This window comes from Neopelma chrysocephalum, unplaced genomic scaffold (genome assembly GCF_003984885.1).
Source record: "Neopelma chrysocephalum unplaced genomic scaffold, ASM398488v2 Primary Assembly neopelma1_69, whole genome shotgun sequence".
NCBI lineage: Eukaryota > Metazoa > Chordata > Aves > Passeriformes > Pipridae > Neopelma > Neopelma chrysocephalum.
Genome location: NW_020897729.1, coordinates 12,246,136 through 12,271,543, shown reverse-complemented (window position 1 = coordinate 12,271,543; position 25,408 = coordinate 12,246,136). Strand labels below are relative to the sequence as shown.

Below are 25,408 nucleotides of genomic sequence, written 5' to 3'. Positions count from 1 at the left end.
TTTTCAAAGCACCGTGTGTATTGAATGTCTTGGATTTCTTTGCAAAATTCAACTTTCGTATGTGCACAGTAACTCCAGCTTTCAACAGCATGTTGAACACTGTCAGTGTTCAGGCACAAGGCCTGTTGTTTTGGAGTGTTCATGCAGTTTGGAGCTCGGTTTCTGAAGAGTTACTCTATGAAAAAGGATTTGTTTTCTTCCCCTGACTTTCCTTCATTTCTCTATCTAAACTTCACTGCCTGAGGAAATACTGAGTTTATTGGGTTGAGTCATGTATGTATTGAATTCCTTACCTGATTTATATCTGATTATGTTTGTAGACAATGCTGGCTTGTGGCTTCACTGGGCAACCACAACTCTTGAGGCAGCGTAAGGGAGGAATTTTTATGCCCACTGAGTTTGCTGTTCACCTGAAGGAGATGCAGCCTGGTTTACTCGTCGCTGCCACTGTGGCTTTACATGAGAACAGTAAAATTGAATTGGAAGAAGCAGATACCTTTTTCAAGGTTGGCCTGTGATCATTTTTTTGCTTCTGTTTTTTTTCATAGTGATGTTATTGGTAAAAAAAGCAGACTCAGCTGCTCCTTCACTCACATTTCAGCACTTCTTCAGAAAGAGGGTTATATTCCAGTCATGATAGATGATTACAGAGTCAGAAACTGGACCTTCTGGAAAGAAATACTGGTTAAATGATGCAAAAAAAAACCCCAAAAATTCATTAAGTTCTTTGTTTTTACCCTGTCATTTGATTGGAGAATATTCTGATCTCAGTGGTCTTTCAATGGCTTCCTAGTGATTGAGCTTCCTAAGGCTAATGAAATTTAACAGAATGTAGATAAATTAATTCCATAAGCTCTTTTTGAAGAAATCATTGGGATTAAGACATACTTCTAAAGAATCAGACTTAAATATGAAGGTATATAATGTTCTGATGTCCTTTATAAATTCCTGAAAGAAAAATGTGTCTCTGCAGTTTATGAGAAGAAATATTAACAGAATAGTTTTTCTAGCATCCCTGAAGTTTGCTTTCTTTTAACTGGGAATTAGACAAACCTTTTTTTCTTTTCTCTTCAATGAATAACTTACTTAGGTTAAAACATGTGTTCTCCAATGTGGGTATGTTGCAGTCTTACTATACCTGTTACTGTGAAAGACCTGTATCAAAAATAGCAAGTCATAAAGTTCAAATTAGAACAAGTGTTGTTTAAAACCATTTGGATACCAAATAAAAGTCCTCTTTGCTGACATAGCACATGTTAAAACATCTCCCTTGTGAGTCCTGCCATGATACCCAGCTGAGCTGCACAGCATCTCTCATCATAGCCTCTATAGTCCTCTTTTGAAGACACCTGCTTGGCATATATAAAATCCTCCAAATTAGCAATCTGTAAATATTTGCTGATGGTGGTGGTGACATTTCTGGCAGTGGAGTAAATCTTGAAGAAGAAATCAAATCTCTTGTTTAGAATTGATTACCTTAAAATCATTCCATGAACTTTTTACTTTGCCTAGCAGTGTATTATGTAGAATCACAGGACAAAAAAGGAATGAAAATTCTGCTTCTAAAAGTAAAAACTCTTCCTCCTGTTTCTTCTAATTTCTACTACTAATAATCACCATAGTCTGTGTTAACTTGCTGTCTTCTGGCGTTTTTGTTCTTAGATGTTGTGTAGTAATAGTGAAAACACTGTTCCTCAGCTCTTGGTGGACTTCTGGGAAGCTCTTCTTGTAGTGTGCTCTCAGGAAGAAATACTTCAGGAGCTCTTGTTGAGGGTTACTTCTCAGTATGTTTGGAGGATATCAAAGAAGCAACTTCCTGAGACTAAGCCGTTGAAAACAACAGAGGATCTGGTAAGTGGTAACCACTCAGAGGAGGTTTTAGGACTGCAATATTCCTCCAAAATCTGTCCAAATACCATCCTTACTATTTTAATTCTGGACAGTTTGTCTGTTAAAAGAAGCAGGACTGAAGGTAGTGTGCAGTTACAGATTGGCATTGCTAGCTCGGGGCAGTCCTACTCCTTGGGGACATTTGCAAATATACTTCCAACAGGAATCTCAGCTCTGGATAGAAGTAAGGGCTAAAATGAAAAATGAGAATGTGTCAGTGGAGTGTTTGCAATTTCACAAAGCTTACTGAATGAGAAAATTGTGTGAATGATGAATTTTAAAGAATTATGAATGGGAAAGCTGAATACAGAACTGAATAAAAGTTTCCAGTTTTTTTGTTACTAAATTGCATGAACCAGAAGAAAGTGTAGCTGCTCTTCTAAGTTACACTATTTGAGATTAAAATTTTCTTCACTTGTGGTGAGTTTCACATGGAACCATCACTAGCAGACATGTTTCTTTTATTGCAATTTGATTCTTTCTTGTATAGATAAACTCCTGTAATCATTTTGGGTTGATTTTCCCATGGGTGACTTCCATAATGTCAACGGGATGTTCATCTGATAAAGATTACCATGAAGACATCTCAAGACTACAGGTATGAGACAGGTATTAACTCCTACTACTTACAACTTAGAGTCATTCTGCAAATATTCATATATGTATTAACAACTTTCTCCAACAGACTCTTCTCCTCCTTCCCCCCTAAGTTATCCAAGTTGAAATAAAAGGCCAATTGAAATGATGGAAGAAAAAATTACTAAAGAGATCTGTTGGTAACAATGCTATTTACATTTGCATCCTCTCTAAACTTGTTTTCTCAATTTTCAGCAACATTTATTAAGGGAAGTATTATTTTAGAATTATTCCAACAAGTAAGGGCTTCTGTTCTAAGGTTATAGTTAGCATTTTTTGCAAAGTTTGTCTTAAATCCAAACAATAAGTTTTGTTCTTGTCTTCAGTCTCTTTTATGTAGTCAGTCAGTCAATGTGGCTTCAGCTCTGCCTGTCCTGGAGCCCCTGGCAGAGGCTGACAGTGTGGGCCTGAGCGTGCGTGTTCTCTGCAGTACCCGGCTGGGCAGGTACGAGGAGGCCCTGGAGCAGCTCCTGCCCCGGTGTCCTGGTGCAGCCGTGCTCTACGCTCAGCACGAGCTCAAAGGTGACAAGCAGGTGTGCTACTTTCATTAAGTTGTTCACTGTCTTTTGGGTTTTTTCCTAACTAAAATGCTGTTGTGTACAGATGGACTCTGGATGGATCACACAGCCCAGCTTTCAGACAAAGTAAATGGCTTAGCTTGCATTGAACCTCTTGCTTGGTGTTTTAATTTGTTAACTCAGTCCCCACTGATTTTAATGGGGTATTTTTTCCTCCAGTTTCTTCTGTCACTTACTGTATTCATTATAGTAAATTTAAAGCATAGTCTTTTGAGATGGCAGACTGCCTCAGAAAAGGGAGAGTAATACGGTTTTTTTCCACTGTAAATGAAAAACTACCTTGTTTCTCATTAATTGGTGTTCTAAATTGGCAGTGCTTATAGGTGAAATCTTACTGATAAGCTAACTGATAGGGGAACATGGTCCTTCAAAGAAAATCACACTGAAATGATGTTCTTCCTGTGTTCTAGTGACATCTTCTGACCTTATAACATCAGACTGGTACTGATGCACTAGTGGAACGATTATGTCTTTATGTCCCATTTTCCTGTTAGGCCTCTATACAGTTTTAATGTTGGAATTGGTATTATTCCAGTGTTCCAGGAGTACAGGAGGTTACTTCCATTGCCAATCACAGCTGCTCAATTAATTGTACACAGCTTTACTGACCAGAGTCAATAAAGGTGATCCTCTTCTAGATGGATGTACTAGAACTCTGTTCAAAACCAGATCTGAACTTTTTATTCAGATCTGAAAATAGTTTCTTTGATTGTTTCCACATTAGAGTTGAATGTGAGGTTGCAGTACTGAATCTGAGTGCAGGTGAAAGAAAAGTTACCAAGTTTAAAGACGGAGGAAAGAAGTCCCTTCCTTTCACTGCATTCTTATCAACAATATATGCAAAATCACTGCATTCCTGGCATTAAGTTCATCGTGACTGACCTGTATTTTTAGCAGCTCTTTCATACTCTTAATTGCAGTCCTTGTTGATTTACACTTTTGCTGTGGGTTTTTGTGGATTTAGGCTCTGTGGTGGAACAAGCTGCTTCCTGAACTTTGCAAGAGAACTAGACTTATGGGAAATGACTGCCCTGTTCTCATTTCAGCACTCAAAGGTAAATCAGTTGGTTGCAACTCAACTCCAGAAGCCTTTGTACGTCAACTAACAGTCTTAATAACTGTTCAGACTAAGGACAACTGATGTGGTAATTTGGAAGAAAAGGGGACCTTTTTCTCCAGCTAAAGCTAATAGAGTTTAGCAGTCTTTCTGGTCATTAGCAAGAGATTGTGCAATGTACACACTGTACCCTCAGATAAAAATCACGGCATTCCTTTTGTATCGAAAACAGTTACTTGTAATCATACTGTTTCTGTATGGATCAGGAATAGACACCAGTAAAAAAACTTACTAATTAGAGCTATTTGTGATTGTTTCTTGTTTTTTCTAGGCTAAGTGACTATATGGTTCTTAGGTAATGGGCTGTTGTTGATAACACAGGGGAGGCTTAAGTATGTATTGATGATTAGGTCATAGACTGAAAAAACCACAGTGTGTTATTACTGGAAGTAGAGAAATCCACCTTAGTAGTTATGTAGCCCTATTGTTACATGTTTGTAGGAAGTTAATAATACTGTGTATAGCTGAGGGGCCAGTGTGTTTGTTTTGACAAATTAAGCATGTTGAATAAAGCACATACATTGTTAAAAGTATGCCAATGGAATGCCTGAGAAAAACAGCATCAAGGGGTTGCATTGTGCTGCACAGGTTGCCGTGCTCTATCATAAAGTTCTAGGTTCTGGTGCCAGCAGTTTTTCTTTGGAATTTTTTTCATGCAATAACTGTCCTGTAATCGCTTAGGAACATAATGTTAAACAGCTCGGACTGAGAAGCTGCTTGCAAAACATCCAGTTTTACAGACAGTGCTGAGTTAGGGTACTAATAAGATTTCCGGGGCTTCCTTTGCATTTCATACAAAATATGTGAAGTACTAGATCAGACTTTCATTAGCATTAGTGCCATGTGTAGACCTGATGAGTCAAGATAGAGGTATGGTTTTAATTTAAGTCATAATTTCAGTTTACTTTTGAGATTTCCTATAGTTGTATTTGTATCCAAATGGGTATGTCTCAAATTTCATTCCACTTGCAATATTTAGATAATTTGATGACTTCAGTTCGTAATTACATTGTTGATGACTTTTTTTTGTTTCTTTGTTCTAAACTCAAAATACCTAAATGAGATTTTTCTCCCCTGCTCTGAGCAGAAACTTTATCAGTTGTTGCAATGGAATTGGAACTACGGGATTTTGTCAGTCTTCTACCAGAGGATGGAACTGCAGCATTTTTCCTGCCACATGTCCTTCACTGCAGCCAGAGGAAGCTGCTGACCTGAAACAATGAAGTCTACTATCCACTCAAATACAAAGAATGTGCTGAAATAAAAAAGCAAATGAAACAAAGAAGCAAATGAGACAAACAGCAGAGCTGCATATAAGGTACTGTGGGACTACCCTCACCTAAATCATCTTACTTCTTCATTGAAATCTTACATCAACTACTGAAGGACAACTGTCATCTGAGGTAAAGCATCTGTTTTGAAGCTAACTGTGGTGACAAGGCAACTGGAAAATACTGTACAGTACAACTGGACATACAGTGTTCACTGAAAGTAAAGCAGGAAGTCAGTCTCAAATCTGTATGAGCTGGATCACTGGCCTAGGGAGTTCAGGCTCAGGCATGTGTCTAACTGTATGAGTAAAAGTAAGTACCTTACTCTTCCAAGTGGAATTGGGCCCTACTGACTTCATTTTGCAATGCTGGAATTCATTCCCTTGACTTCCAGCTGGCAAAATCAGTCAGCTGCTCTGTCATCCTAAGGACATACCCATGCAAGTGTTACACTGAAAATGTTTTCATTTAGCAATTCACAAGAAAAGGCCATAAATCCAAGAGAAACAGAGGTGGAAGATAGAGACTACTGCTTGCTTGCTGGTTTTAGTTTTCTTTTTTCTGTTGTATTCAGTTAGTAGAAAAGTATTTAAAGTATCACTAGGCCATAAATCCAGCTGAAAACTCTTATTTCTTCTAGTGTTTTGGTAAGCATCTGGGGTACTTGTGCATGTATGTACTGATGTTTGTCTGTCTTGTGAACAGAAAGCATACCTCTGTTCCTTCAGAGCTGGAATTCAGTCGTAATAAACTGTCACAATGTTTATGACTTTCTTATGAATGTTGTTTGGGTTTTTTAAAAATCTATCAAAAATACAATGATTCCCATGATCCCATGACCGTATAAATCATCTAAAGACCTAATTAGCTGACACTGACTCTATTAAATCTGTTTTCACTGAAGTTGTAATGTTACTTAAACCTGTAGAAGTCAGGCAGAAGAGATCATCTGTATTTCAGCTAAAATACATTAACAAAAAAAAGGTAAATTGAAAGTAGTTTAAGTTACCCATGTAGCATTTCTGCTACCACTAAAATCAATTATTAATTTACTGGTAGGTGTTACGCTGGTTTCAGTATAATCTTTCTACCTTAAAAAAAGGCCAAAACAATTTAGGTTTGTTACAGAGAAGCAACTTTGTTCTGATAGGTGTAAACCCAGATGTTTTGCTTTGCCTGCCCATCCCATGCATCCTTCCCTCTTGTTAGATAGAGGCCTAATGTGAGTGGAGCTGGGCTTTTGAGACAACTGGATGGCGCGACCATATCTGCTCTTACTGCTTTCATTTTTGACCAACATCACCAGTATCAAGCACTGATACTGCTGCTTCCAGCTGTCAGGAAACACTTCCTTTTACCTTTGCCAAGGGCTGCACTACGTAACTAACAGCAAAGGGATTCCACTACAGGAGTTACTTCAGAGTTGTCAGAGCAAAGCTCTTCAGTATAGACATCAACAAATTTTGCCCTTCACAGTCTCGTTTCATCAGGCTTATTGCAACATAGTTTTGTCTGCCTTAGAATTATTTTCATAACAGAAAAACAAAAACATCTTGTGCAACCATGATCCCTCAGTCATCACATCTTTCAAATGTACCAATCATCTTGAAAGGTGTTACTGGATAAAATTATAAAATAATTCAACAGAAATAACAGGACTATTTTGTTAACTGCTCAATTATACAATACTATATATATTTTCAGTGTCAACTTGTGGATAAAGTGATAACCAAATTCCTATTTTCTAAGTAATAACTACTACCATATCTGTCTAGTAAAATGTGACAGTGTGATGGCAGATACGCAAAACAAATTTTGCTGTTACACAGGGTTATTTTCAAACTTTAAAAAAAGGTACATTTCATTAGGCTCTTCCATGTTCCTCAGCTGTTAAATAACATGCATTAGGCACCACCTAGAATATGTTTAGCTTGCAAGATACAACTTTTATTTAGAGAAAAATATATTTACGAGCTGTCATATCCATTCAACTGTCTTAGTCTATGGCCCTTTTGGTACCTGTGGCCACTACATGAAATCTTCCAAACCATACGTGGAGATGAGTTGACCAGAGGAGAATATTTTCCAAGAAATGTTCACTGAAGATAGACCTTGGAGAACCACTGTGTTAAAATGCTGTCATCATTCTTGTGTGCCTGCCATGCCTTTACACTTGAACTGATTGAATAATCTTGGGAACAAAGACCGTTTATCTGTAAGGGGGAAAATAGCTTTTTTTACACGCATTTCATCAAAAGAACAGTCTGTGCATGTGGCCAGCAGAGTCCAAAATGAGCACAGTGGATGCCAGTACCTTCTGGACATTGTGAGTTAGATTTAAAAACAGCTTTAAGATGCACTGAAGGGTACATTTTGATGCTCTTTAGATGGCTAATAATGAAAAATCCAACATACTGCTGCTACAAGTTAAAGTCTCTTTCTGCATCTCTTTCTGTGTACTCTCAAATCAGCCTTATTGTCTGTGCAGGTTTGGCACAATATACTCTGTAAATCAGTAGGGTTTATAAAATAGAACTAGATTGTGTTTTACATGCCAGTGGTTTATAAAATAGAATTAGATTCTGTTTAACATTCCAGTCTCTATTTTTAGTACAGATACAAATAAACATCATATAGTTATATGTGTGTATATATATATACATATATATATATGCATATACATACACATATTTTGAAATATTCCTATTGTTCTCTTTCTGTCAATTACAAGGAATACCTGTTATGCTCTGTCTTTTGAGTACTGGAAAGAGTTGTTTTTAAAGTTGTATTAACTTTGTAGAAACAAGAGCTTTCAAAATTCCTCAAGATTTTTTACAGGTAATATTGCTAGAGCAAGGTAATAGTGTCTGTAAAGCTAAAACATGTCCTTGAGAAAGAAAACACTATTTTAGTTTTTCAGTACTTCAGCTGTGTAGGAATGATGAATTCAGCTTTATTTACTAACTGTTCTTATTGTTTTAAATGAAGATTGAGATGGAGTCTGACACTACTGGCAATTCTTGGGTACAGAAATACTGTCTCATGAAGAATTCTTTTTAAATAAAAATCTGTCCCTTTACATGGATGGGAAGCTGAAGCAATAGCCAGTTAACATCCAGTCCTTTAGTTACTTTGGTGTCCTGAGCAGCCTTGAGGGAAGTATGACCAAGTGGCTTCTAGACATGGAATATCTCTGGATGTCTGCACTGGTTCTGAGTACACTGGAGTGTCTGTGAGCCCCACTGTGCATCTTTAAACATAATGCCCATTACTGAGCTCGAGAGCTCTTACCTTCCTTTGGGAGCACAGTGTAGGTTGTTTCCATGCCTGCGTGGATGTGGTCAGTAACGTGACAGTGTAACAGCCACGTTCCAGGGTTCTGTGGAGTCATTTCCACAGTTTGAAATGTCCCAGGGAACAGGTCAAAGACATCTGCCCGGTAAATCCCTGTTTGCTTCAGGACAAACAGAAGCAACAGTTAAACGGTGGCATTCCCAGGTGGCAGTGATTTAAGCTTTATCCATTTACTCACCAAACATTTCAATCGCAGTTGAATGAAAATACACCTGTGTGTCATTTCTACTGAAGCATCACTTTTGTACATCCATTTCATGCTCCAAAGTGTAATAAACTATCAGCTAAATGAAAATGAAGGACAACTACAGCTTTTGTCTTGCAACAGTCACGAGAAGTTCACAGCTGACATGTTAAAGCAACTTGTGAGGTTACCAGTCAGCAAATGCTACTGGCAGATATTCACTGGCTCATGTATGTTGATCAAATAAAGGTTTGGGGCATAAAAACCTTACAGTCAAATTACAAGCCCTGCTTAATATTGTAATGTGACTTTTCACCATAGATTACAGTCCTTGGTAATTGACCTACCTCTCATTCTTAACACAGTAAGAAATAAATGAAGACTTGATACCTTGTAGTCAAAGCTGTGGCCATGGAAGTGTGCTGTGTGAATGTCTATCTCATTGCCCATTCCCACCAGATACCAGCTGACTTTATCTCCAACATGCATATTCAGGCCATGCAAATTTCCAAACACCTTTCCATTAATGGCTAAAAAGAAGGAAAGAACAAGACAGAAAACAAATTGTGTGCATTGTTGATCTCTAAACTTGCATGTAATACAAGATTTGAAAGCAAATGCCAGACAAAAGTAATGGCTTTGGACAGCACATTATAAACATGTGTTTATATTCCATATTTAACTAGAAAGAATAACATGGTAAATGAAATTTCTTTGCTGTACACCATTGGTAATTTTGCAGTTCTGTAATTCCTGCAGCTCTTTTTAAGGGGTGAGCTTTACCAGGACATGCTTTCAGGATGCACATAGGTTTTCCAGCTTATTCAGAACAGTTGTTTGCTAACACTAAAAAACTTCAACATGGGAATATTTGGGGAGGAGGAGGTATTTGTTTGGGGTTTTTTTCTTTAATCTGTGGGAAAAAGTCATTCGGTGGCATTCACAGTGTTTTCAAACAGTTTGAGTAAAATTTTTCAGGCCTTCTGCACTGGAACAGGAAATTCAGGTGCAGTGAGGAAGTCAAATTTATACGAAGTACTTTCAAATATATAATTGTATGGAGTTCCCAGAGTTATATTAACTAAATTGGGAAACATACCATGCATTTTATTACTTTCAAGGAAGTCCTCATCCTCTTTGTCAACAAGATGTGGGTTGGCAGAATAGGTTTTAATGTTTTCATCCAAGTACCATGATTCGTTTTCATCAAAAACCATAAAAAGAAGAGCAAATTGAACTTTCTTTTTAGTATGAAATGATGGCAGATAATGTCTATGACACACAACAAGTGTGCCTATTAATCCGCTGTAAGTGTCCTGAAATGACAAAAGAAAAACCACATAATTGCAAGATTTAACTAAGCAGAAGCACATTTAATGACAGACCTGAATCCTCTTACTATCTTTACAGCTGTCAGTAGCTGAGAATAAAGGCAGTCATTGTCAGACAAACAAGGCTATTTCTCAACTGTTACATGCTACCCATGGATCAACCTCAGTGAAGACTAACTGCCTCATTTTCATCTCCCGCTAGAAATAAGCATTCATTCCATATTAATTTCTTGCTCTTTTTTTTGCCAAACTATTTTTATAATTTTATCATTTTGAGCTTGGTTTACATTCAAAATATACTTTTCGACACTTTATTTGTATTTGTTGAGACATGAAGGCAAGTGTACATTCATTTCCATTAAAAATTATTAGTTGTTGAGTTAATGCACGCTTGGTAAGAAATGGCAGAGTTGTGTTTCACAGCTGCATGTTAGTTTTCCCTCACATGATTGATTAGATACTGAGCAAGCTATAAAGTGCTAGCTTCAACAAGGAAATCTGAGTGAGGTGACTATACCAGCAGCAGAAAAACCAGAAAGCAAGAACATGGAGGGCCATGACTCTCAGATTATGCCCTGACTTTCCTGCAATTTGACTTCAAGAAACATTTAAATTCAAAGGTATGGTAACAGGGGAAATAACCTGACAGAGAAAGCAGAAAGAATTTCAAATTCCCTTTTTCTATAAGTATATCCATGTTGGAGGCATGAACAAAACCCTTTAGACTGATATTAATTACATACCTTAACGATGTCCACTGTTGAATGGTATGCCCATGCAATGCAGTGTGGATCTCCTCTCTCAGGACTAGATCTCTCTGGGATTTTCCAGACATACATTTTTGTTTCACCTGAATTAAATAAGTATCAATGAATTTTAGAAATTTTCAATATGCTGACCTATAGGAGGTCATTTTGAAACAGATGTTATCTCCATTTACAGCTTATATATGTCTTGAACTTCCCCTTCCCAATTACTGCACTGGCTAACTTCTGCAGACCCCTGATTCTTCTTGGGTTTTTGTTTTTTTTTGTCTGTCTTCCCTGTCCAGTTTACCATATTAATAAAGACAACTGTATCTTTTGTAAAGATCACAGAGAAACTTCAGAAATAATAGCATAAGCTATGCTTTCCCTACGTAACCAAATCTGTTTGCTTTCATGAAAGGTGCAGCCACGTTGTGTCAAAAAACTACTGATCAGTCAAGGACTAGGATACATAGCCATAGTTAGCAGGGCCATTTGAACTGTGGAAATATTTGTCATAATCGACATCAAAAATTTAAGAGCCTGAGGTAAAACATACAAACAAAAACTATGTCTTTCCTACTATCTGAAATAAACCTTAGTAGAAGTCTTGATGTTACCTGCTAGAAATAAGGAAGGATGGTTCGATACCTGGGTTAGTTACAGCAATAGCAGAACTGTCTGTTTTCACTCCATGGGCGTGGATAGAATAAGGTCTTGATGCTAAGTTCTTAAAAACTATTATAATTTTATCTCCAATATTTGACATAAGCAGTGGCCCTGTTGGATTGAAAAGAAAGATGAACTTGGTTTTACAAAAGATCAGAGCAAACAGTTTGTTGTGTTCAAATTCATATTATTGACTTATAAGTCAACAGAAAACTTTATACAGATAGTGTTGTTCACTATGACTTGCCAACCTGAGATGCTGAAGTTAAGCCTCTAGGTCTCAAAAGTTCTGAGCACCTACTGTGTACCTGAAGTCAGCTTGGATGTTGTTACCCAGCTTTATGCTGGAAATACTGACCTCTGATCAGGCAGCAAACCAGAAGGGTTTTTAACTTCTACAGCAACCAATGTAATCTTGCAGGGAAAACACCATAATAAAAGTAGGAATTCCATGTAGGGTTTCCACATAGGTTTAGGCACTTTGTGTGGGTAGAACTATACTCAACATTATTCAAATAGTATCTTTTGGCTTGTGTCACTGCATTTTTCACATTTTCAAAACTGAACTTTATGATGACTCTACCTTGAATTTCCAGGTGCTGCTGCTCCTCTGCTCTGTTTTTGGGAGTACTGAACGTCTGATCAGTGTATTCACGATATACTACCTTTTTGTATTTTGAGCCAATGAATTTGTCATTTTTATTTAAAAATGGATTGCCAGGGCTGCCAAAAGAAAAAAACCAAAACATTTCTTCATGTATTTTAAGACATCTTTTGCAGTTATGTCAATTAACTATCAAACAAGAGTCCAGCTCAGCGAAACAGTAATCTCATAAACTTCTGGTATCTTCAATGTGAAAACATTCTCGTTAAGCTGGAAGGTTTCTCTTTGAAAGGCTAAAAAACTCACTATAATTACACCAAGTCTATATAGTACTTAAAAGAATGCTGAGCACTTGGCCTGGCAGATATTTCAAATTGCAAGAAGTCACACAGCAACTTGTATACTGAAAAACAGAGCCCTCAGTGACTTCTGTAATCTGAAAAGAAGCCTAAAACTTGTAAAGCTTAAATGCCTTGATGAAATTAAATGTGAGGGACTGATTCTCTGCTGAGATCATAGAGGCTGGAGACAGTGGGGGAAAAAAAAGTCATAACAGCACAGTCCATATTACTTGTGCTTAGTACTATGTCAGAGTCCACTGTGGTATGCAGGGCAAGGAAATGTGCTATCAAGCCGAGGAAAAAGAAGAAAATACAATTAAGTTAATGACAAAATACAGGCTACTACAATCTGCTACTTTAACCTCAACTGAAGTTATTCAGGTGAAACACAGAAAATCATCAGTTCTTGTTTAGCCTCTTCTGCTAATTGGCATGAATTGTTTGATCCAATCAGTTCTCTCTCACTGAGATTCAAATACTGGAAACAAAACACCAGACAACAAGCTTCACAGTGAGTGGGTTAGGTCATGGTCTATCCTGTGCAATCTCATGAAATTGAGAGGAGTAAAAAAGAACCTTACTCAGATTACAAATAAACATGAGACAAAGACTTGTTACAGATTGTAAGTAATCAATTATCAGGACAAAGTAGTCACCGTTGACAATGAACGTTTTAAGCTTTCCACATCAAGGACTACCAATATCAGTAAATAATAAATGCACATGCACTATCCAGAAATCATGAAAATATACACTTGTCCCACAGAAGATCTACACTGGACTATTTCTTGAATATCGTGCTGTCTGGCTCACAGTTGCATGGCAACAGTACAGGGGAAGGACCACAAATTCAAGTGAGCCCTAAAAATATATATGAAAATAAAGTGTGTCTAGAAATGTCTGGAGGAGGAAAAGGTTCAGAGGAGAAGTGAGTTGCTGTTTTGCTCGTTTTGCATTTTTTTTCCCCTGTGTATATTCCAAAGTACCTTTCCTCATGGTGTTGATGCCGTTCAAATTCCCATGTCCTGTCAGGAGAATAGTCCCATTCAACTTCCACTGCAGCAATGTAGTACGTCTTTTCATGCAAATACAGAGATGGATCTACATTCCACCAGTGGCATTGTTTCACTCTGTAGTTCTGTTTCATGCCCCCAGTGTAGTGGTCTGTTGTCAGGCAGGACACTTCAAAAATTCCTAGAGGTCATACAAGAAATAAAGACTTGAGGACAGAAGTCTGTTACCTTAAGATTGTATTACCAATATTGATGTAGTGTTTAAAGACTGAGACACAAGCTATTGCTCATATAAGGTCCAAACTCTTTGTGCAGTATGGCTACTTGTAATAAAATTCAGCACACATAGAAGTTGGAAAAATCAAGGCTTTAGCATTAAGAACACATCTCTACAGTTTGCTGCCTTTCAAACACACCTGTGCACAGTTTTAGCACCAGGATCAAAATACCAGCTATTTAAGGCTTGTCTCTAAGCATAAAACATGCATTGGTAACAGTTTCTGCATTACTAACAGGATTTTTAAACAAGACATTTACCTTCAGAATCAGGGTTCATAATAGCTGTAAGAAATGTGTGTGGAAACAGATTTGCTGTATCCCTTCTTGTTCCTTTAGTTACAAATGTGTTTTCTGAGAAGTATATCCCATGGACATCAACTTCTGAACCCAAGCCCATCAAATGCCAAGAAACCACACTTCCTTTACACATCTCAAGACCAGGCTGATTTCCATACATATAACCATTAATGGCTGTAGAAGATTTGAGAAAGCAAAACCCACCTTTATTAATATATGATTTAATTCTGCAATACAGATTAATTAATAAACACTTCAGATGAAATGTGATGCCTTAGACTGACAGAAATATCAATAATAAAATACTTCATCACATTAACAAAACTAGAAAATCAACTCAAGCAAAACAACTTTTAAATCCCAGTATTGAAAAATAATATCTAACTGTTCTCCTTTTCAATGTCTAAAGCACAGGTTGCTGCCTTAACCAACTGGAATTTCCTCTGCTTTATTCCTGTCAAGTATTCAGGATGCATAAAGCATCCCACTTTATATCCTGTGACCATCTCCAGCCATATAGTGGAGGCAATCGGGAGGGTTTTTGAGTTACTAACCCTTTCTAGCTACTTCTGTGTAAAACTTTCAAATCCTGGGCCTCACAGGTACCACTGAATGCTCAGCACCAATGGTCTGTAAATAGTAGCAATGCCCCGAGAGCAAAATTTAAGAAAGCACTCACGTAAATGTGCTTAAAGAGTAGGGCTTATTGGCAGGGCTGGGCCCTGAAGGTAAAAATGTTTTTTCACAGGAAACTTGAAAAATATTTCTGCAGTACCAAAATACAGTCAGTGTGAAACTCAGCTCTGCTCTATTAAAGAAGCAAAGACTTTAATTCTGAAGCAAAGTCCGGCCGGCAGGTCGAGGGAGGGGATCCCTCCCCTCTGCTCAGCTCTGCTGAGGCCACCCCTGCAGGACTGGGCTGAGTTCTGGGCTCCCTGGTAGGGAAGACATGAACATACTGGAGGGCAATAAAGGGCCACAAGGACAACAAAGGGACAAGAAAGCATCTCTCCTACGAGGAAAGGCTGAGAGAGCTCAGATCATTCAGCCTGGAGAAGCAGCAGCTCAGGGGATCTCATCCACCTGTACAAACACCTGCAGGGAAGATGCCAAGAGGACAGAGCCAGGCTCTTCCCAGCAGTGCCCAGGAACAGGGTCAGAGGCCGTGGGCACCAACCGACACACAGGAGGTTCCCTCCAAACATCAGGAAACACTGTCACTGTGAGGGTGACCAAGCACTGGCACAGGCTGCCCAGGGAGACGGTGGAGTCTCCATCCTTGAAGGTATTGAGAAGCCATCAGGATGTGGTCCTGGGCAAGCAGCTCTGGGTGGCCAAGCTTGAGCATGGAGTTGGACCAGGTGACCTCCAGAGGTCCCTTTCAACCTCAGCTCTTCTGTGATTCTGTGAAAAACCTCCTTTCAGCTACATCATCAGTAAGGCTACAGATGATGTAGCTCTTGCTGCCTGGTTGCATTCACAGGGGTTGCACACGGGCTGAAGACCTAACTCCTCCTTCTGTCTGCTCAAAGTGATACATAACCATGTAAATCCTAAACTGCCATGCAAGACACTGAACAGCTGGCATTGTACTTTGAACTACCACATTTAGTTGAAATTGAATCGCATCGAAACGTTTTGGGCTTTTTTTCCCCTGGAAAGGAATGAAATATCTCTGCCTCTATACACTTTTTTAGCCTCCAACATGAAATCATAAAAGTAAAACCTTATTGTAGAAATTATTTTTGGCTAACTAATAATTTTCTTACAGTGCATTTTGTTAGATTCTTGGAAATCTTCATCATCTTTGTCAGTTTTATCAGGATTTAATGTAAACATCAAAATATTTTCATCCAAGTACCAGCTCAGATTCTCATCAAATACTGTGGCAAGTAGAAAAAACTCCACGTTCACATTTTTCTGTTAAGAAGAAATAGCACAAAGGAAAATAGAAATGAGTGAACAGAAAATGTCAGGAAACAAAAAAATCTATGCTTATAATAATTTATAAGTCACAAAGTAGGGTAGACGCATACATTGATACTTCATTCTGATCATCTCAAAGCTCTGTGATTGCTGTATCTTGTGAGTTTTTGCTGCTAATACTCTTTTTACTGCAGGAACCACCTCTGGAAATTAATTTGTCTTTAAAACCTCTACATTTTCCTAGACATTCTCATCCTAGCTGAGACTCGAATGCCAGTGGCTGCTCACAACAGTGGTGTTTTCACAATGAAGTGACTCTCTATCTGGAGCCAGACTGAAAACCAAACCCACTTCACATTTATAATTCCCCTTAGCACATGGGTGAGACTGAGACCTGGAGGGAGGTGGTGCAATTCAGGAGGAGAAAGCAGATACAGCTGTGACGATGTAAATGCTTCCATTTTTCTACTTTGACTGACCTGTTTCCCAGAAGAAAGAAGAGTTCCTTTCCTGCACACCAGGAGAGGACCCACAAGGCCAGAACTGGTGTCTCTGACTGCATCCACAGCTGAGTAATAAAGCCAGGTTAAACAGTCTGGGTCTTGGTCTGTGGGACCCACATCTTCTGGCACATTCCACTCATACGTAAACGTAGCACCAGGACTCACGTGAGAGGCTGGAGATTCGGTACCTACCACGGAAATCACCACCGGGAATCATGTCAAGTGAACATTATTTTATCCCCTTTAACACATGGAGAGGTGAGACAGCACATGCTGAGGTGCTGCAGCCCTCCCCCTGGCCCGTGGCACACCTCTGGGCACGGGGCCGTAGCGTGCCCCATCCACGCTCCGGGCGTAACTCACTCCGTGGGCCTGGATGCTGAAGGGGCGGCTGGCGTTGTTCCGGAAGGTCACCCTGATGCGCTCACCCACTTCAGCCCTGATAACAGGTCCTGGAAAAGAGCACACGTCTAATTACAGGACATTTCTATCAAGTGGTGACAGGTCACCACGAACTCAGTGGCAATCAGGGGCTGGCTGCTTTTCCCCTTGCAGGGGAATGCCCCAGGCCCTGTGGCACAGACCAGGTCCCTGGCACGTGGCCTGAATCACGTGGTAGCCCGGCAGCAGCCATTCACAGTTCACGTGGAGGCCCAGTGACTTTCAGGACAGTTCCTCCCTTTGGAAAGGGATTTACAGACATTAGCACCAACACCTGCCAGAAGCAGACAGGTTATCAATAGGACTAGACCTGCCTGGCCTGGCCTTGTAGTTCAGAACCCGACTTTTGCAGACCATGGCATGCTCCCATAGGGAAGCTGGGCACCACCACAGCATTGCCTCCAAGAGCTTCCTTATACCCTGGGGTGTATCTTGGGGGAAGCCACAGGCACCAGCATCTGCAGGAGGCAGGGAGAACTCAGGACCCCTCCTTGGAAGTGGGGGCACTGCTTGCTAACTAGTGAAAGTGACTGTTTACTCTCATAAATCTTTGACATGAAAAAGTTTTAGACTATCTTACCTAAGAGTCCAAGATGTGCTTCCTCTGCGAGTCTTTTTTTATGTTCAGTAAAAGAACCATCTGTGTACTCTTTGTAAATTACTTTTTTATAAGAGCCACCAATTCTTGTCTCACTTTGTTCAAAAAAGATGTGAGATTCACTGTGTAAAAGAAATTGCAATAGATATAAACAGTTCAAGTCATAATGCTCAGCTGTCCAAAGGCAGTCAGGACCTCAACCCTGTTTTCTGAACTATGACGATGCCGAGTGTGTCTCTTTTTGGTGGTCTGGCCACACACTTACATGTAGTCCCATTAAGATGTGCAGGAGTCCATTATCCTTCACTAATTTCTCTTTAAGAAAAAGCCACTGTGCTGTGTTGCCCTTAAAATGCCAGTGTGCTTAGAGACTCATCAACAATGATTTCTAGTCAACATTTCATAACCTTGAGTCTACTTTTAATTAAATGCTATAAATAATTCAACAACAGCAGATAAAAATACCAAGAATATGTAACATCTAAATTTAAAGTGAGAAGATTCAATCTACACTTCTACTCTTCAAGAAAGGACCTTTCAGTGTTTTACAAACACTATTCAAACAATGAACTGTGCCTTGTCCCTTGGGGAGGAGGTGAGTGTTTAACTCACAGTTAAAAAATTTGGGGAATCAGTGTATTCAGTGATTGGATCCAGATCAAAGAGCAAAGGGCTGTTTCCTAGATGAGATGCTGTTAGCATGATTTCCATCAGTGAGGCCATGAGCATGAATTCCTAGCTTTGTTCTCCTACTCAGAATAATCAACCCTCTTGAATCATCAGAGGTCACTGCCTACATGGGACATAATAGTTAATCTTAGTCCCAGTGAAATGACTAATATAGCAGCAGAATTTACAGTAAGATTACAAGGAAAACAATAGATCTAGTTTGGTCTGATATTTATTCTAGCATTAATATTTAAGCAGAGGTAAGGACGATGAGCAATTCCGCTTAAAAGTCAGTTCTGCCATACGTCTTACCTTATTTAGCATGTTTAAATCAATTCTGCTTGGAAAATAAAGCTTCTTTAATTAGAAGCCTTTACCTGTCAATGATTAATTCTTGTCCTGTAAAATGGTTCATTGCAGATGGGCCATAATTCCAGATGATCTCCTCAGCAGCAATGAAATACTGTCTTATCTTTGTACTCTCATTGTGAGCTGGTGTGGATTTCTTACAGTCTTCTACCTTGAAAAGGGCCTGCATACCACCTGGAAAAAAAAGAGGAGGTAGAGAAACCTAAGGAGAAGGAACTGCACTTTGTTTTCCTTTTCCCTGCTTCCCACAGCTGTCCTCTTCCCTGGAGAATTCCCACACCATTGATGGACGTGCAAATCACAAACAAAGAAGATGATGAATGTTATAAAAGAATGCATGCCAGCTGAGCTAGGAGAGACCCAGCTGTGGTATCTACAGCAGGTAGACAGGTGTGGTAAAGGGCTTTCTGCTTCTAAAGCTGCAGCTGGCACAGCAGAGAAGGTCAGGGTAGGGTGGATGCAGTTCTGTCGATGAGCACTTCAGCCAAGGTCAGATGCTACCAAACTGACCATCTTCCATCTAAATCTAACCAAGAGCTTACTTGTGAAACTGCTGGGTCTCTGCACACTAAGGGAACAGTCTGTTAGCAAATCTGCTTGCTGGAGATGCAAATAATATAGTAAAGAGAGTCCTTTTACAGCCATACATTAGGTCAACTTGTAGGATTCAAGTTTTGCCCAGGATGCTTCAACCATATCAGGATGTTGCTGGATGTGAAAACTATTTCAAAGTTTATAATCTCTGTGCTGTTGAATCTGTAAGTTACATACTCCTTTTTATATTAGAATTTTAAAATCTTGGAGAATGATTTTCAGTTCTATGTTCTTTCCCACTTTTGTGACAAATTACTTCTCTCCCTTATAGGGATACAGATCATTCAAAAGCATGGAATTAGTTTCTAAGTACTTCATATGGTTATCAAAACCTGAAAATACAGGAAGACACAGGGAAGAGAACAGAACATCTCAGCTCATTTGCCAATTCTGGAATGTCTTTGTCTGCAGGCAAGTTGCCCCTTGATAAAAATGGAACGAGTCCCAGCTTTAATGTTGTCAAACAGAAAATTGTGGTTAGTTATTTTCAGTAAGAGGCAAACACTGTGCTGAGGCTTGCAAAAGTGCATCTGTGCTAATTGCAGCTCCATTAGAGTTAAGAATTCCTTTGATTTTCATGGCTACATGCTCAAGCCCATCTAATGCACTTGTAGGCATTTCAGTTACTGAGAGAGTTTTGTTACCCAGAGGAGAATATAACCAGGTCGGGAGCCCTGCCAAAGTGAGTCAGTAAGCTCTTAGCTCAAGCTAAAATAATTCTGATCACTGAAACTTTTACTGTACCTTCAATATGGTCATTCACTTGGCAGCTAAGCAGCCATTCCCCAGGGCTCCTTGGTGTCATGACAGCATCAACGAATGTGGCTGGGAAGAGGCTGATGGTGTCAACTCGATGATGCCTTTCTATTAAGGTCTGTCCATGAAAGTATGCTGAATGGATATCAGCTTCATTACCCATGCCAAAAAGATGCCATTTTACCTTATCTTCCACACACATTGTGAGGTTTGGTAGGTATCCATACATGTATCCATTGATGGCTAAAATAAATGTTGTTTGTTACAGTTAACTTCACAGGCCTTATGATCTTTTCCTCAAAAGCAGCTATCATACAACCATTGCTCTATTCTTCAAAATAGAAAGAGGCTTAAAAGAAAGCTCCACACCTTTGAAAGTGAGCCAATACCAGACACACATTTCATCTGCACAGCTACCTTCTATGATTCTGGAATTCCATTGGTCAGAGCCAAAGGTATCTTATTTGTTTACATTAACAGTAAAAACTGCTTTTCTAAACAGTGATATTGTAGTAAAAAACTCAGGACTAAGAAACAGAACAAAGTAACACAACTCTGTTTAGAGTGCCTGGGAAACTACACTGGAAAAGAGCTTCCTGGTCCCTAAGAATTTTACATCACAACTCCAGAGGTGTGACTGTATAATACTTGCCTTTTTTTTTTATTTAAAAGGATCTTTCTTAATCCTCCAAGAAAACCCCTTGATTGAAAAAAAAGATTAACAACAATTCATCTTTAAAAGAGATAAGACACAAAAACATTATTTCACCATATCAATGACAAGCAACAATAACATAATGTTCTCTCACAGTGCATTTTATTGCTTTCTTGGAAGTCCTCATCGTCTTTGTCCACTTCGGAAGGCTCAGAACAGTATGTTCTGATATTTTCCTCTAGATACCAACTGAGATTTTCATCCATCACAGAAAACATAAGGATAAATTCAGCATCAAAGTGTTGATCACTGTCCCTATTCATTGTACCTAAAAAAGAAACCAGTATTTCAAACTCATATTCAAAATCTTTGGTAACTGACATTTTTTGTCAGTTTTAACTGTAGTCTCAGTAGGGCTGGACCCTGTTTTTGTCACTTTTCTTGAGTGTGACTGTACACATAAACTTATAGACACACTAAGGAAACAAAAATCCCTTTTGATAGATAGTATAAAATAATTGCACATAAATCTGCTTCTTATATCAGTATTTACACTTCCTTGCATGAACACATCTCACTCTTGGATTTGTGGACAAAGTATTCTGCAAATTATATTCACTGTCACACACAAAATCAAACTACTTCCTATACTATTAGGCAGCTAATTGAGAAGACCAAAAGCTGTTATTTCAAAATCAACTGTAATCTTCTCCTCTTCCAGTAAATGATTTCACTGATATTTATCAATGACCATTATCAATCACCTTGCATACGTATCTGTTTACTCACTTATTTATTTATGGTTTACCTTTCCTGCAAATTATCAAAGGTCCAACAAGCCCTGAGGCAACATCTCTTGGAGCATCTATGTGGGAGTGGTAAGCCCTGGTTATGCAGTCTGCATCTCCTGGAGCTGGCCCTTGATCTTCTGTCACGTCCCATGTGTAAGTGTACTGACCTCCAGGCTCCACAGCATCGTCTCTCTTCTGCAAATCTTTGGTGGCGTCAGGATAAAAAGCACCTGAAGATGCCACACAGCCACTGTTACCACAACATATTCACAACAGGGTGTCAGGATAGCACCTACCATGCTTCAAGTTCACTACATGTTGCAGTAAAATGGACTGAACATCTGAATACAGGTTAAAAAAGCACAACTTTTAAATCAGGGGAATAGATGTTTTCTTTCTCCTTAGAAATCTCTTCATTTGCCTTTGAAGTCCATAGGAGTTCTTCAATTAATGGCACATTAAAGTTAGTCCTTTATTTATTGGAAGGGGACTATGTACTTCTGGTAAAAAGATAACAATTCAAATATTTGCAAAACATTTGTTAAATATTAATCTTGGAAACTGTTCTAAAATATCGCATGTATCCTGAAGGATATTCCAGCCATTGCTGGAAGGACAGCAACAGAAAAAAGTTCTCAAAAGTGCATGTACTGCAACATAACATACTGTTCTGATTCCACAGAGTGTGGCTATATCAAGATATATACTAGTTGTAATGAAAAAGTTCACAAAATTTTAGAAGGTAGGTTGATACTTCATAAAATTTTTCTAATGAAAGATTTTTAAAGACTGATTTTGAGACAACATCATATTCCCAATGATTTACACACTGTTTTTAAGGCCCACTAATAAAACTTTCAAAAGCCATATTCTGGTGCCATCCAGTGCAGAAAATCCCCCATTGCCTGAGTGTGCCAAGACTGGGTATTGCAAGGACAAGCTATCACTAATCCCAAAGGCACCCCTAAATACATCTTAAAGTGTGTCATACTTTCAGCTCATTAATTAATTAATTACTAAGTCGTATCTGTTTCTCCATTTTAAGAGATTCTTTTGTCTCATATACCATATACACAAACTTAGTGTTAAAAATTTGTGTGTTATCACTGTTAACAATATCTTCTCTACAACAGCATCAATTTTTCTTTTATATATCCATACCTGAATCTCTTACATACCTTTATACCCTTATTTAGGTTGAAATACAAATACTGTTATTTCAGGTAAAATGTTGATCTAATATTGCCACTTTTGGCTCTGTATTTCACTCTGGAAAAAATCCTCAAAATTCTTAGCTCCTATTTTAAATTGATTGTGTCCTAATTTAAATCTTTATTTACTTGACCAGTGTTCTCTCTAATGAGAGAATATCACTTATACTCAGAAGGATGATTAACTTTTGATAAATTCTGGGACAGGATGGAATCAAGCCTACCTTCATTTTCTTTTGTATATGTTACACCATGTGGATGCAGTGTGTAGTTTCTTGAAGCGAAGTTTTTCAAGTGGACAGTAATGGAATCGCCAACTTCTCCTTTAATTATAGGACCTAAAAACCCCAGCCAGGAAGGTTTGTCAACTATCACATCATATAAATGATTGGTGTACTGAGTGTAGACAGCCTTCTTGTAAGTGCTTCCTATCCTATGTGGTCCTCTTTTGAGAAAGACTTCAGCCTGCCTGTAAAGAAAATACACAAACACATCTGTAGTGTCAGGTACTCGTTTTATGTGTTAATGGTTTAAATTAATAGTCTCAAATAAAGACCCATCCTCCACAGCACTGTGCACAACCATGAGCAAGCCATGTGAAGAAAGTTAATACTTCCCAAAAATGCAAGGTATTTTCTATGAGGCTGAGTATTGTTTGAGCGTGTGGAGAGGGAATTGTATGTACCTTGGCAAGCACAGACCTGAAATGGAATTAAAATGCCAATTCAGGGTTTCATGAAACTTGAGGAGCATAAACTCAGTTGCAAAGGCTCAGTTAGTAGAAGTCTGAGTGCATGGGGCTTTTGAGTTGCAAACTAAAGCAAACAAATAAGTTATGGCTCTTACTGGACTGTTTAAACAGCTATCATTTAGTTGAAGGGTATTCCTTCTGCACTGTGCTTTTCCCTGTCCCTATAAACACCAATTTCCACACACACAGAGCCTCATAGTTAAGGAGGAGAGGAATTGAAGAACCTGAAAATGAGAAGTACAATAAAAGGGACCAGCTCCACTGCAGGCATACAACCATTGAGAACTTGGAATTAATGCAGCAAGCTGCAGGTCATCACAGAGCAGAGAAAAGCAGTGAAAGTGCAGTGAACAGCAGTGGTTCATTGTATTACAACACAGCTTTGGAATTCTCAGACAAGATGCCTTGTTTCCACCCCTGATCAGAATTAGTAGCCTGCTGAATCACTGACAGTGTCTTATACCTCACGCGGTTTGTGAGTGAAAGAAAAAAAAGCTGACTGCTTCATCTCACACCCGATGGAGTGGTAGATTATGGCTGAGAGAGCTGGCTCTCACTAGAGAAAACAAACCACAGGAAATCACCTAATCCCTCATCCACAGACTAAATGAGAACTGCATTTTTGAGATCTTTCCAATTTCTGATTTCTCTCTTCACTGTTTTTATTTTGGTATAGTCCTATTTAATTTTAAAGGCACTGAAAAAATAGAAGGGAGGAACACTTCTTCTCTCTCAAATGTTTCTCTGATGCCTTTTATATCTGAGTTTTCTTTATTGATTATTCATACCTCCAGGGTGCTCCCCTCCTCCTGATTGTACTTATCCTCAGCCTACTCATTGCACTCAGTCTGCCCAGGACCCTCCTTGCCTTGTGACAAGCAACCCAGCTCCTCCACTGTGCTGGAAGGACCCAGCTGTGCTGCCGCACAGAGAACCACCCCTGCTAAAAAAGAACAGCTAAAAAGGAAACCTGTGCACAGTAGGAAAGTTTTAAATTTGTCAAGCTTCTGCATTTAAAAACAACAGCAAAAGTCATCTCTTTGACACTGGCATCTTAGTCATACAAAGTTAAACATTAGACTTTCGGGGTCTTTTTCTAGTCTCTTCTTAGTAAATATTTCATTACAACAAATTCACACCCCCCTACATATTCAAATGCTTTTAATTAGCAGAACATTGGAATGAAGTTCTCAAGCAAGGCAGGAAAAAATCCACTGACACCAACAAGACTCATTTCACTGCCTTCACCAGTGTGGCCCTGGTGCCTAAACCAGATGATGCTGTAAAATCAAACCCAACCAGTGTGAACTGCTTCACTTACTCTTCTTCTGCAAAAGGCTGCCCCGAGATGGCATTGGCACTGCCGGGCGCGTAGTTCCACTCAGTCTCTGTAATGCCCAAGTAGTACTCACGGTTCACTGCCCCAGCTTGCCAACAGCAAGAAAACAGCAAGCAGCTTAGGAGAAATAGCTTCATTTTGCATTCATGAACCTTGTGGAAAACGTGAAATAAAAATGCAGGACAGGCCTATGCAATTCCCCTTTATATGTCACTGTGTCTCCCATTCCCCACTTCCTCAGCTCCCCCTCCCGGCTGCTGTTTGCTTTGGTGAACACAATAACACCAATTGCACAATGTCTTTCTGTGTCAAGAGCAAACAAAAGATTCTGGTAACCTTGTCAGTTCAGATAATCTTCAAAGAAACTTTTTCTATTTCTGCCAGCCTACTATCATGCACATTTAGATCATCATCACCATTTAGACTGTCATAGATTGTAAATCTTGTCACTGAATTGAAAGTAGATTTTAATGGATTTACAGACTTAAGCTTAAT

At 38.9% G+C, this 25,408-nt stretch overlaps 2 protein-coding genes and 1 long non-coding RNA gene across 6 annotated transcripts in view; 1 reads left to right on the top strand and 2 right to left on the bottom strand.

Annotated features, from left to right (window-relative positions):
* LOC113968712 overlaps positions 1-1,667 on the bottom strand; it is a 12,154-nt gene extending 10,487 nt beyond the window's left edge. For both annotated transcript variants that reach the window (XR_003534620.1, XR_003534619.1), the window contains exons 1-2: positions 497-1,667; positions 294-410 (exon numbers count right to left, since the gene is read on the bottom strand). This is a non-coding gene — a long non-coding RNA (uncharacterized LOC113968712). The remainder of the gene's footprint in view (positions 1-293; positions 411-496) is intronic.
* HPS3 (HPS3, biogenesis of lysosomal organelles complex 2 subunit 1) overlaps positions 1-6,269 on the top strand; it is an 18,272-nt gene extending 12,003 nt beyond the window's left edge. Inside the window, exons 12-17 of one of the 2 annotated variants that reach the window (XM_027685486.1) lie at positions 321-506; positions 1,663-1,851; positions 2,381-2,488; positions 2,853-3,059; positions 4,069-4,159; positions 5,309-6,269. In XM_027685486.1, coding sequence (XP_027541287.1) covers positions 321-506; positions 1,663-1,851; positions 2,381-2,488; positions 2,853-3,059; positions 4,069-4,159; positions 5,309-5,436 — 909 coding nt within the window. In that variant the 3' untranslated portion in view covers positions 5,437-6,269. Of the gene's footprint in view, positions 1-320; positions 507-1,662; positions 1,852-2,380; positions 2,500-2,852; positions 3,060-4,068; positions 4,160-5,308 lie in introns of those variants that run through there. The other variant, XM_027685487.1, reaches the window with a different exon arrangement.
* Positions 6,270-7,413: 1,144 nt separating this feature from the next.
* CP (ceruloplasmin) lies at positions 7,414-25,174 on the bottom strand. 2 transcript variants are annotated; one of them, XM_027685488.1, is made up of 19 exons: positions 24,896-25,174; positions 23,048-23,292; positions 21,630-21,842; positions 20,976-21,149; positions 20,155-20,409; positions 18,825-18,990; positions 17,761-17,900; positions 17,051-17,191; positions 16,716-16,927; positions 16,080-16,230; positions 14,272-14,484; positions 13,708-13,915; positions 12,360-12,499; positions 11,759-11,887; positions 11,105-11,211; positions 10,130-10,346; positions 9,421-9,560; positions 8,784-8,946; positions 7,414-7,705 (listed from the first exon to the last, which is right to left on the bottom strand). In XM_027685488.1, the coding sequence occupies exons 1-19, from the start codon at positions 25,048-25,050 to the stop codon at positions 7,635-7,637; spliced, it is 3,240 nt and encodes a 1,079-aa protein (XP_027541289.1). In that variant the 5' UTR covers positions 25,051-25,174; the 3' UTR covers positions 7,414-7,634. The 2 variants fall into 2 exon arrangements, with proteins under 2 accessions (XP_027541289.1, XP_027541290.1); XM_027685489.1 differs by lacking the exon at positions 20,155-20,409.
* Between the last annotated feature and the right edge of the window lie 234 nt (positions 25,175-25,408).

Coding starts and splice junctions, on each gene's coding strand:
- CP (XM_027685488.1), bottom strand. CDS start 25,050: ATGAAGCTATTTCTCCTAAGCTGCTTGCTGTTTTCTTGCTGTTGGCAA. Junction 13,916..14,271: donor TATGAACCCTGATTCTGAAG/GTAAATGTCTTG, acceptor TATGACCTCTAG/GAATTTTTGAAGTGTCCTGC. Junction 12,500..13,707: donor CATCAACACCATGAGGAAAG/GTACTTTGGAAT, acceptor TTCTTTTGGCAG/CCCTGGCAATCCATTTTTAA.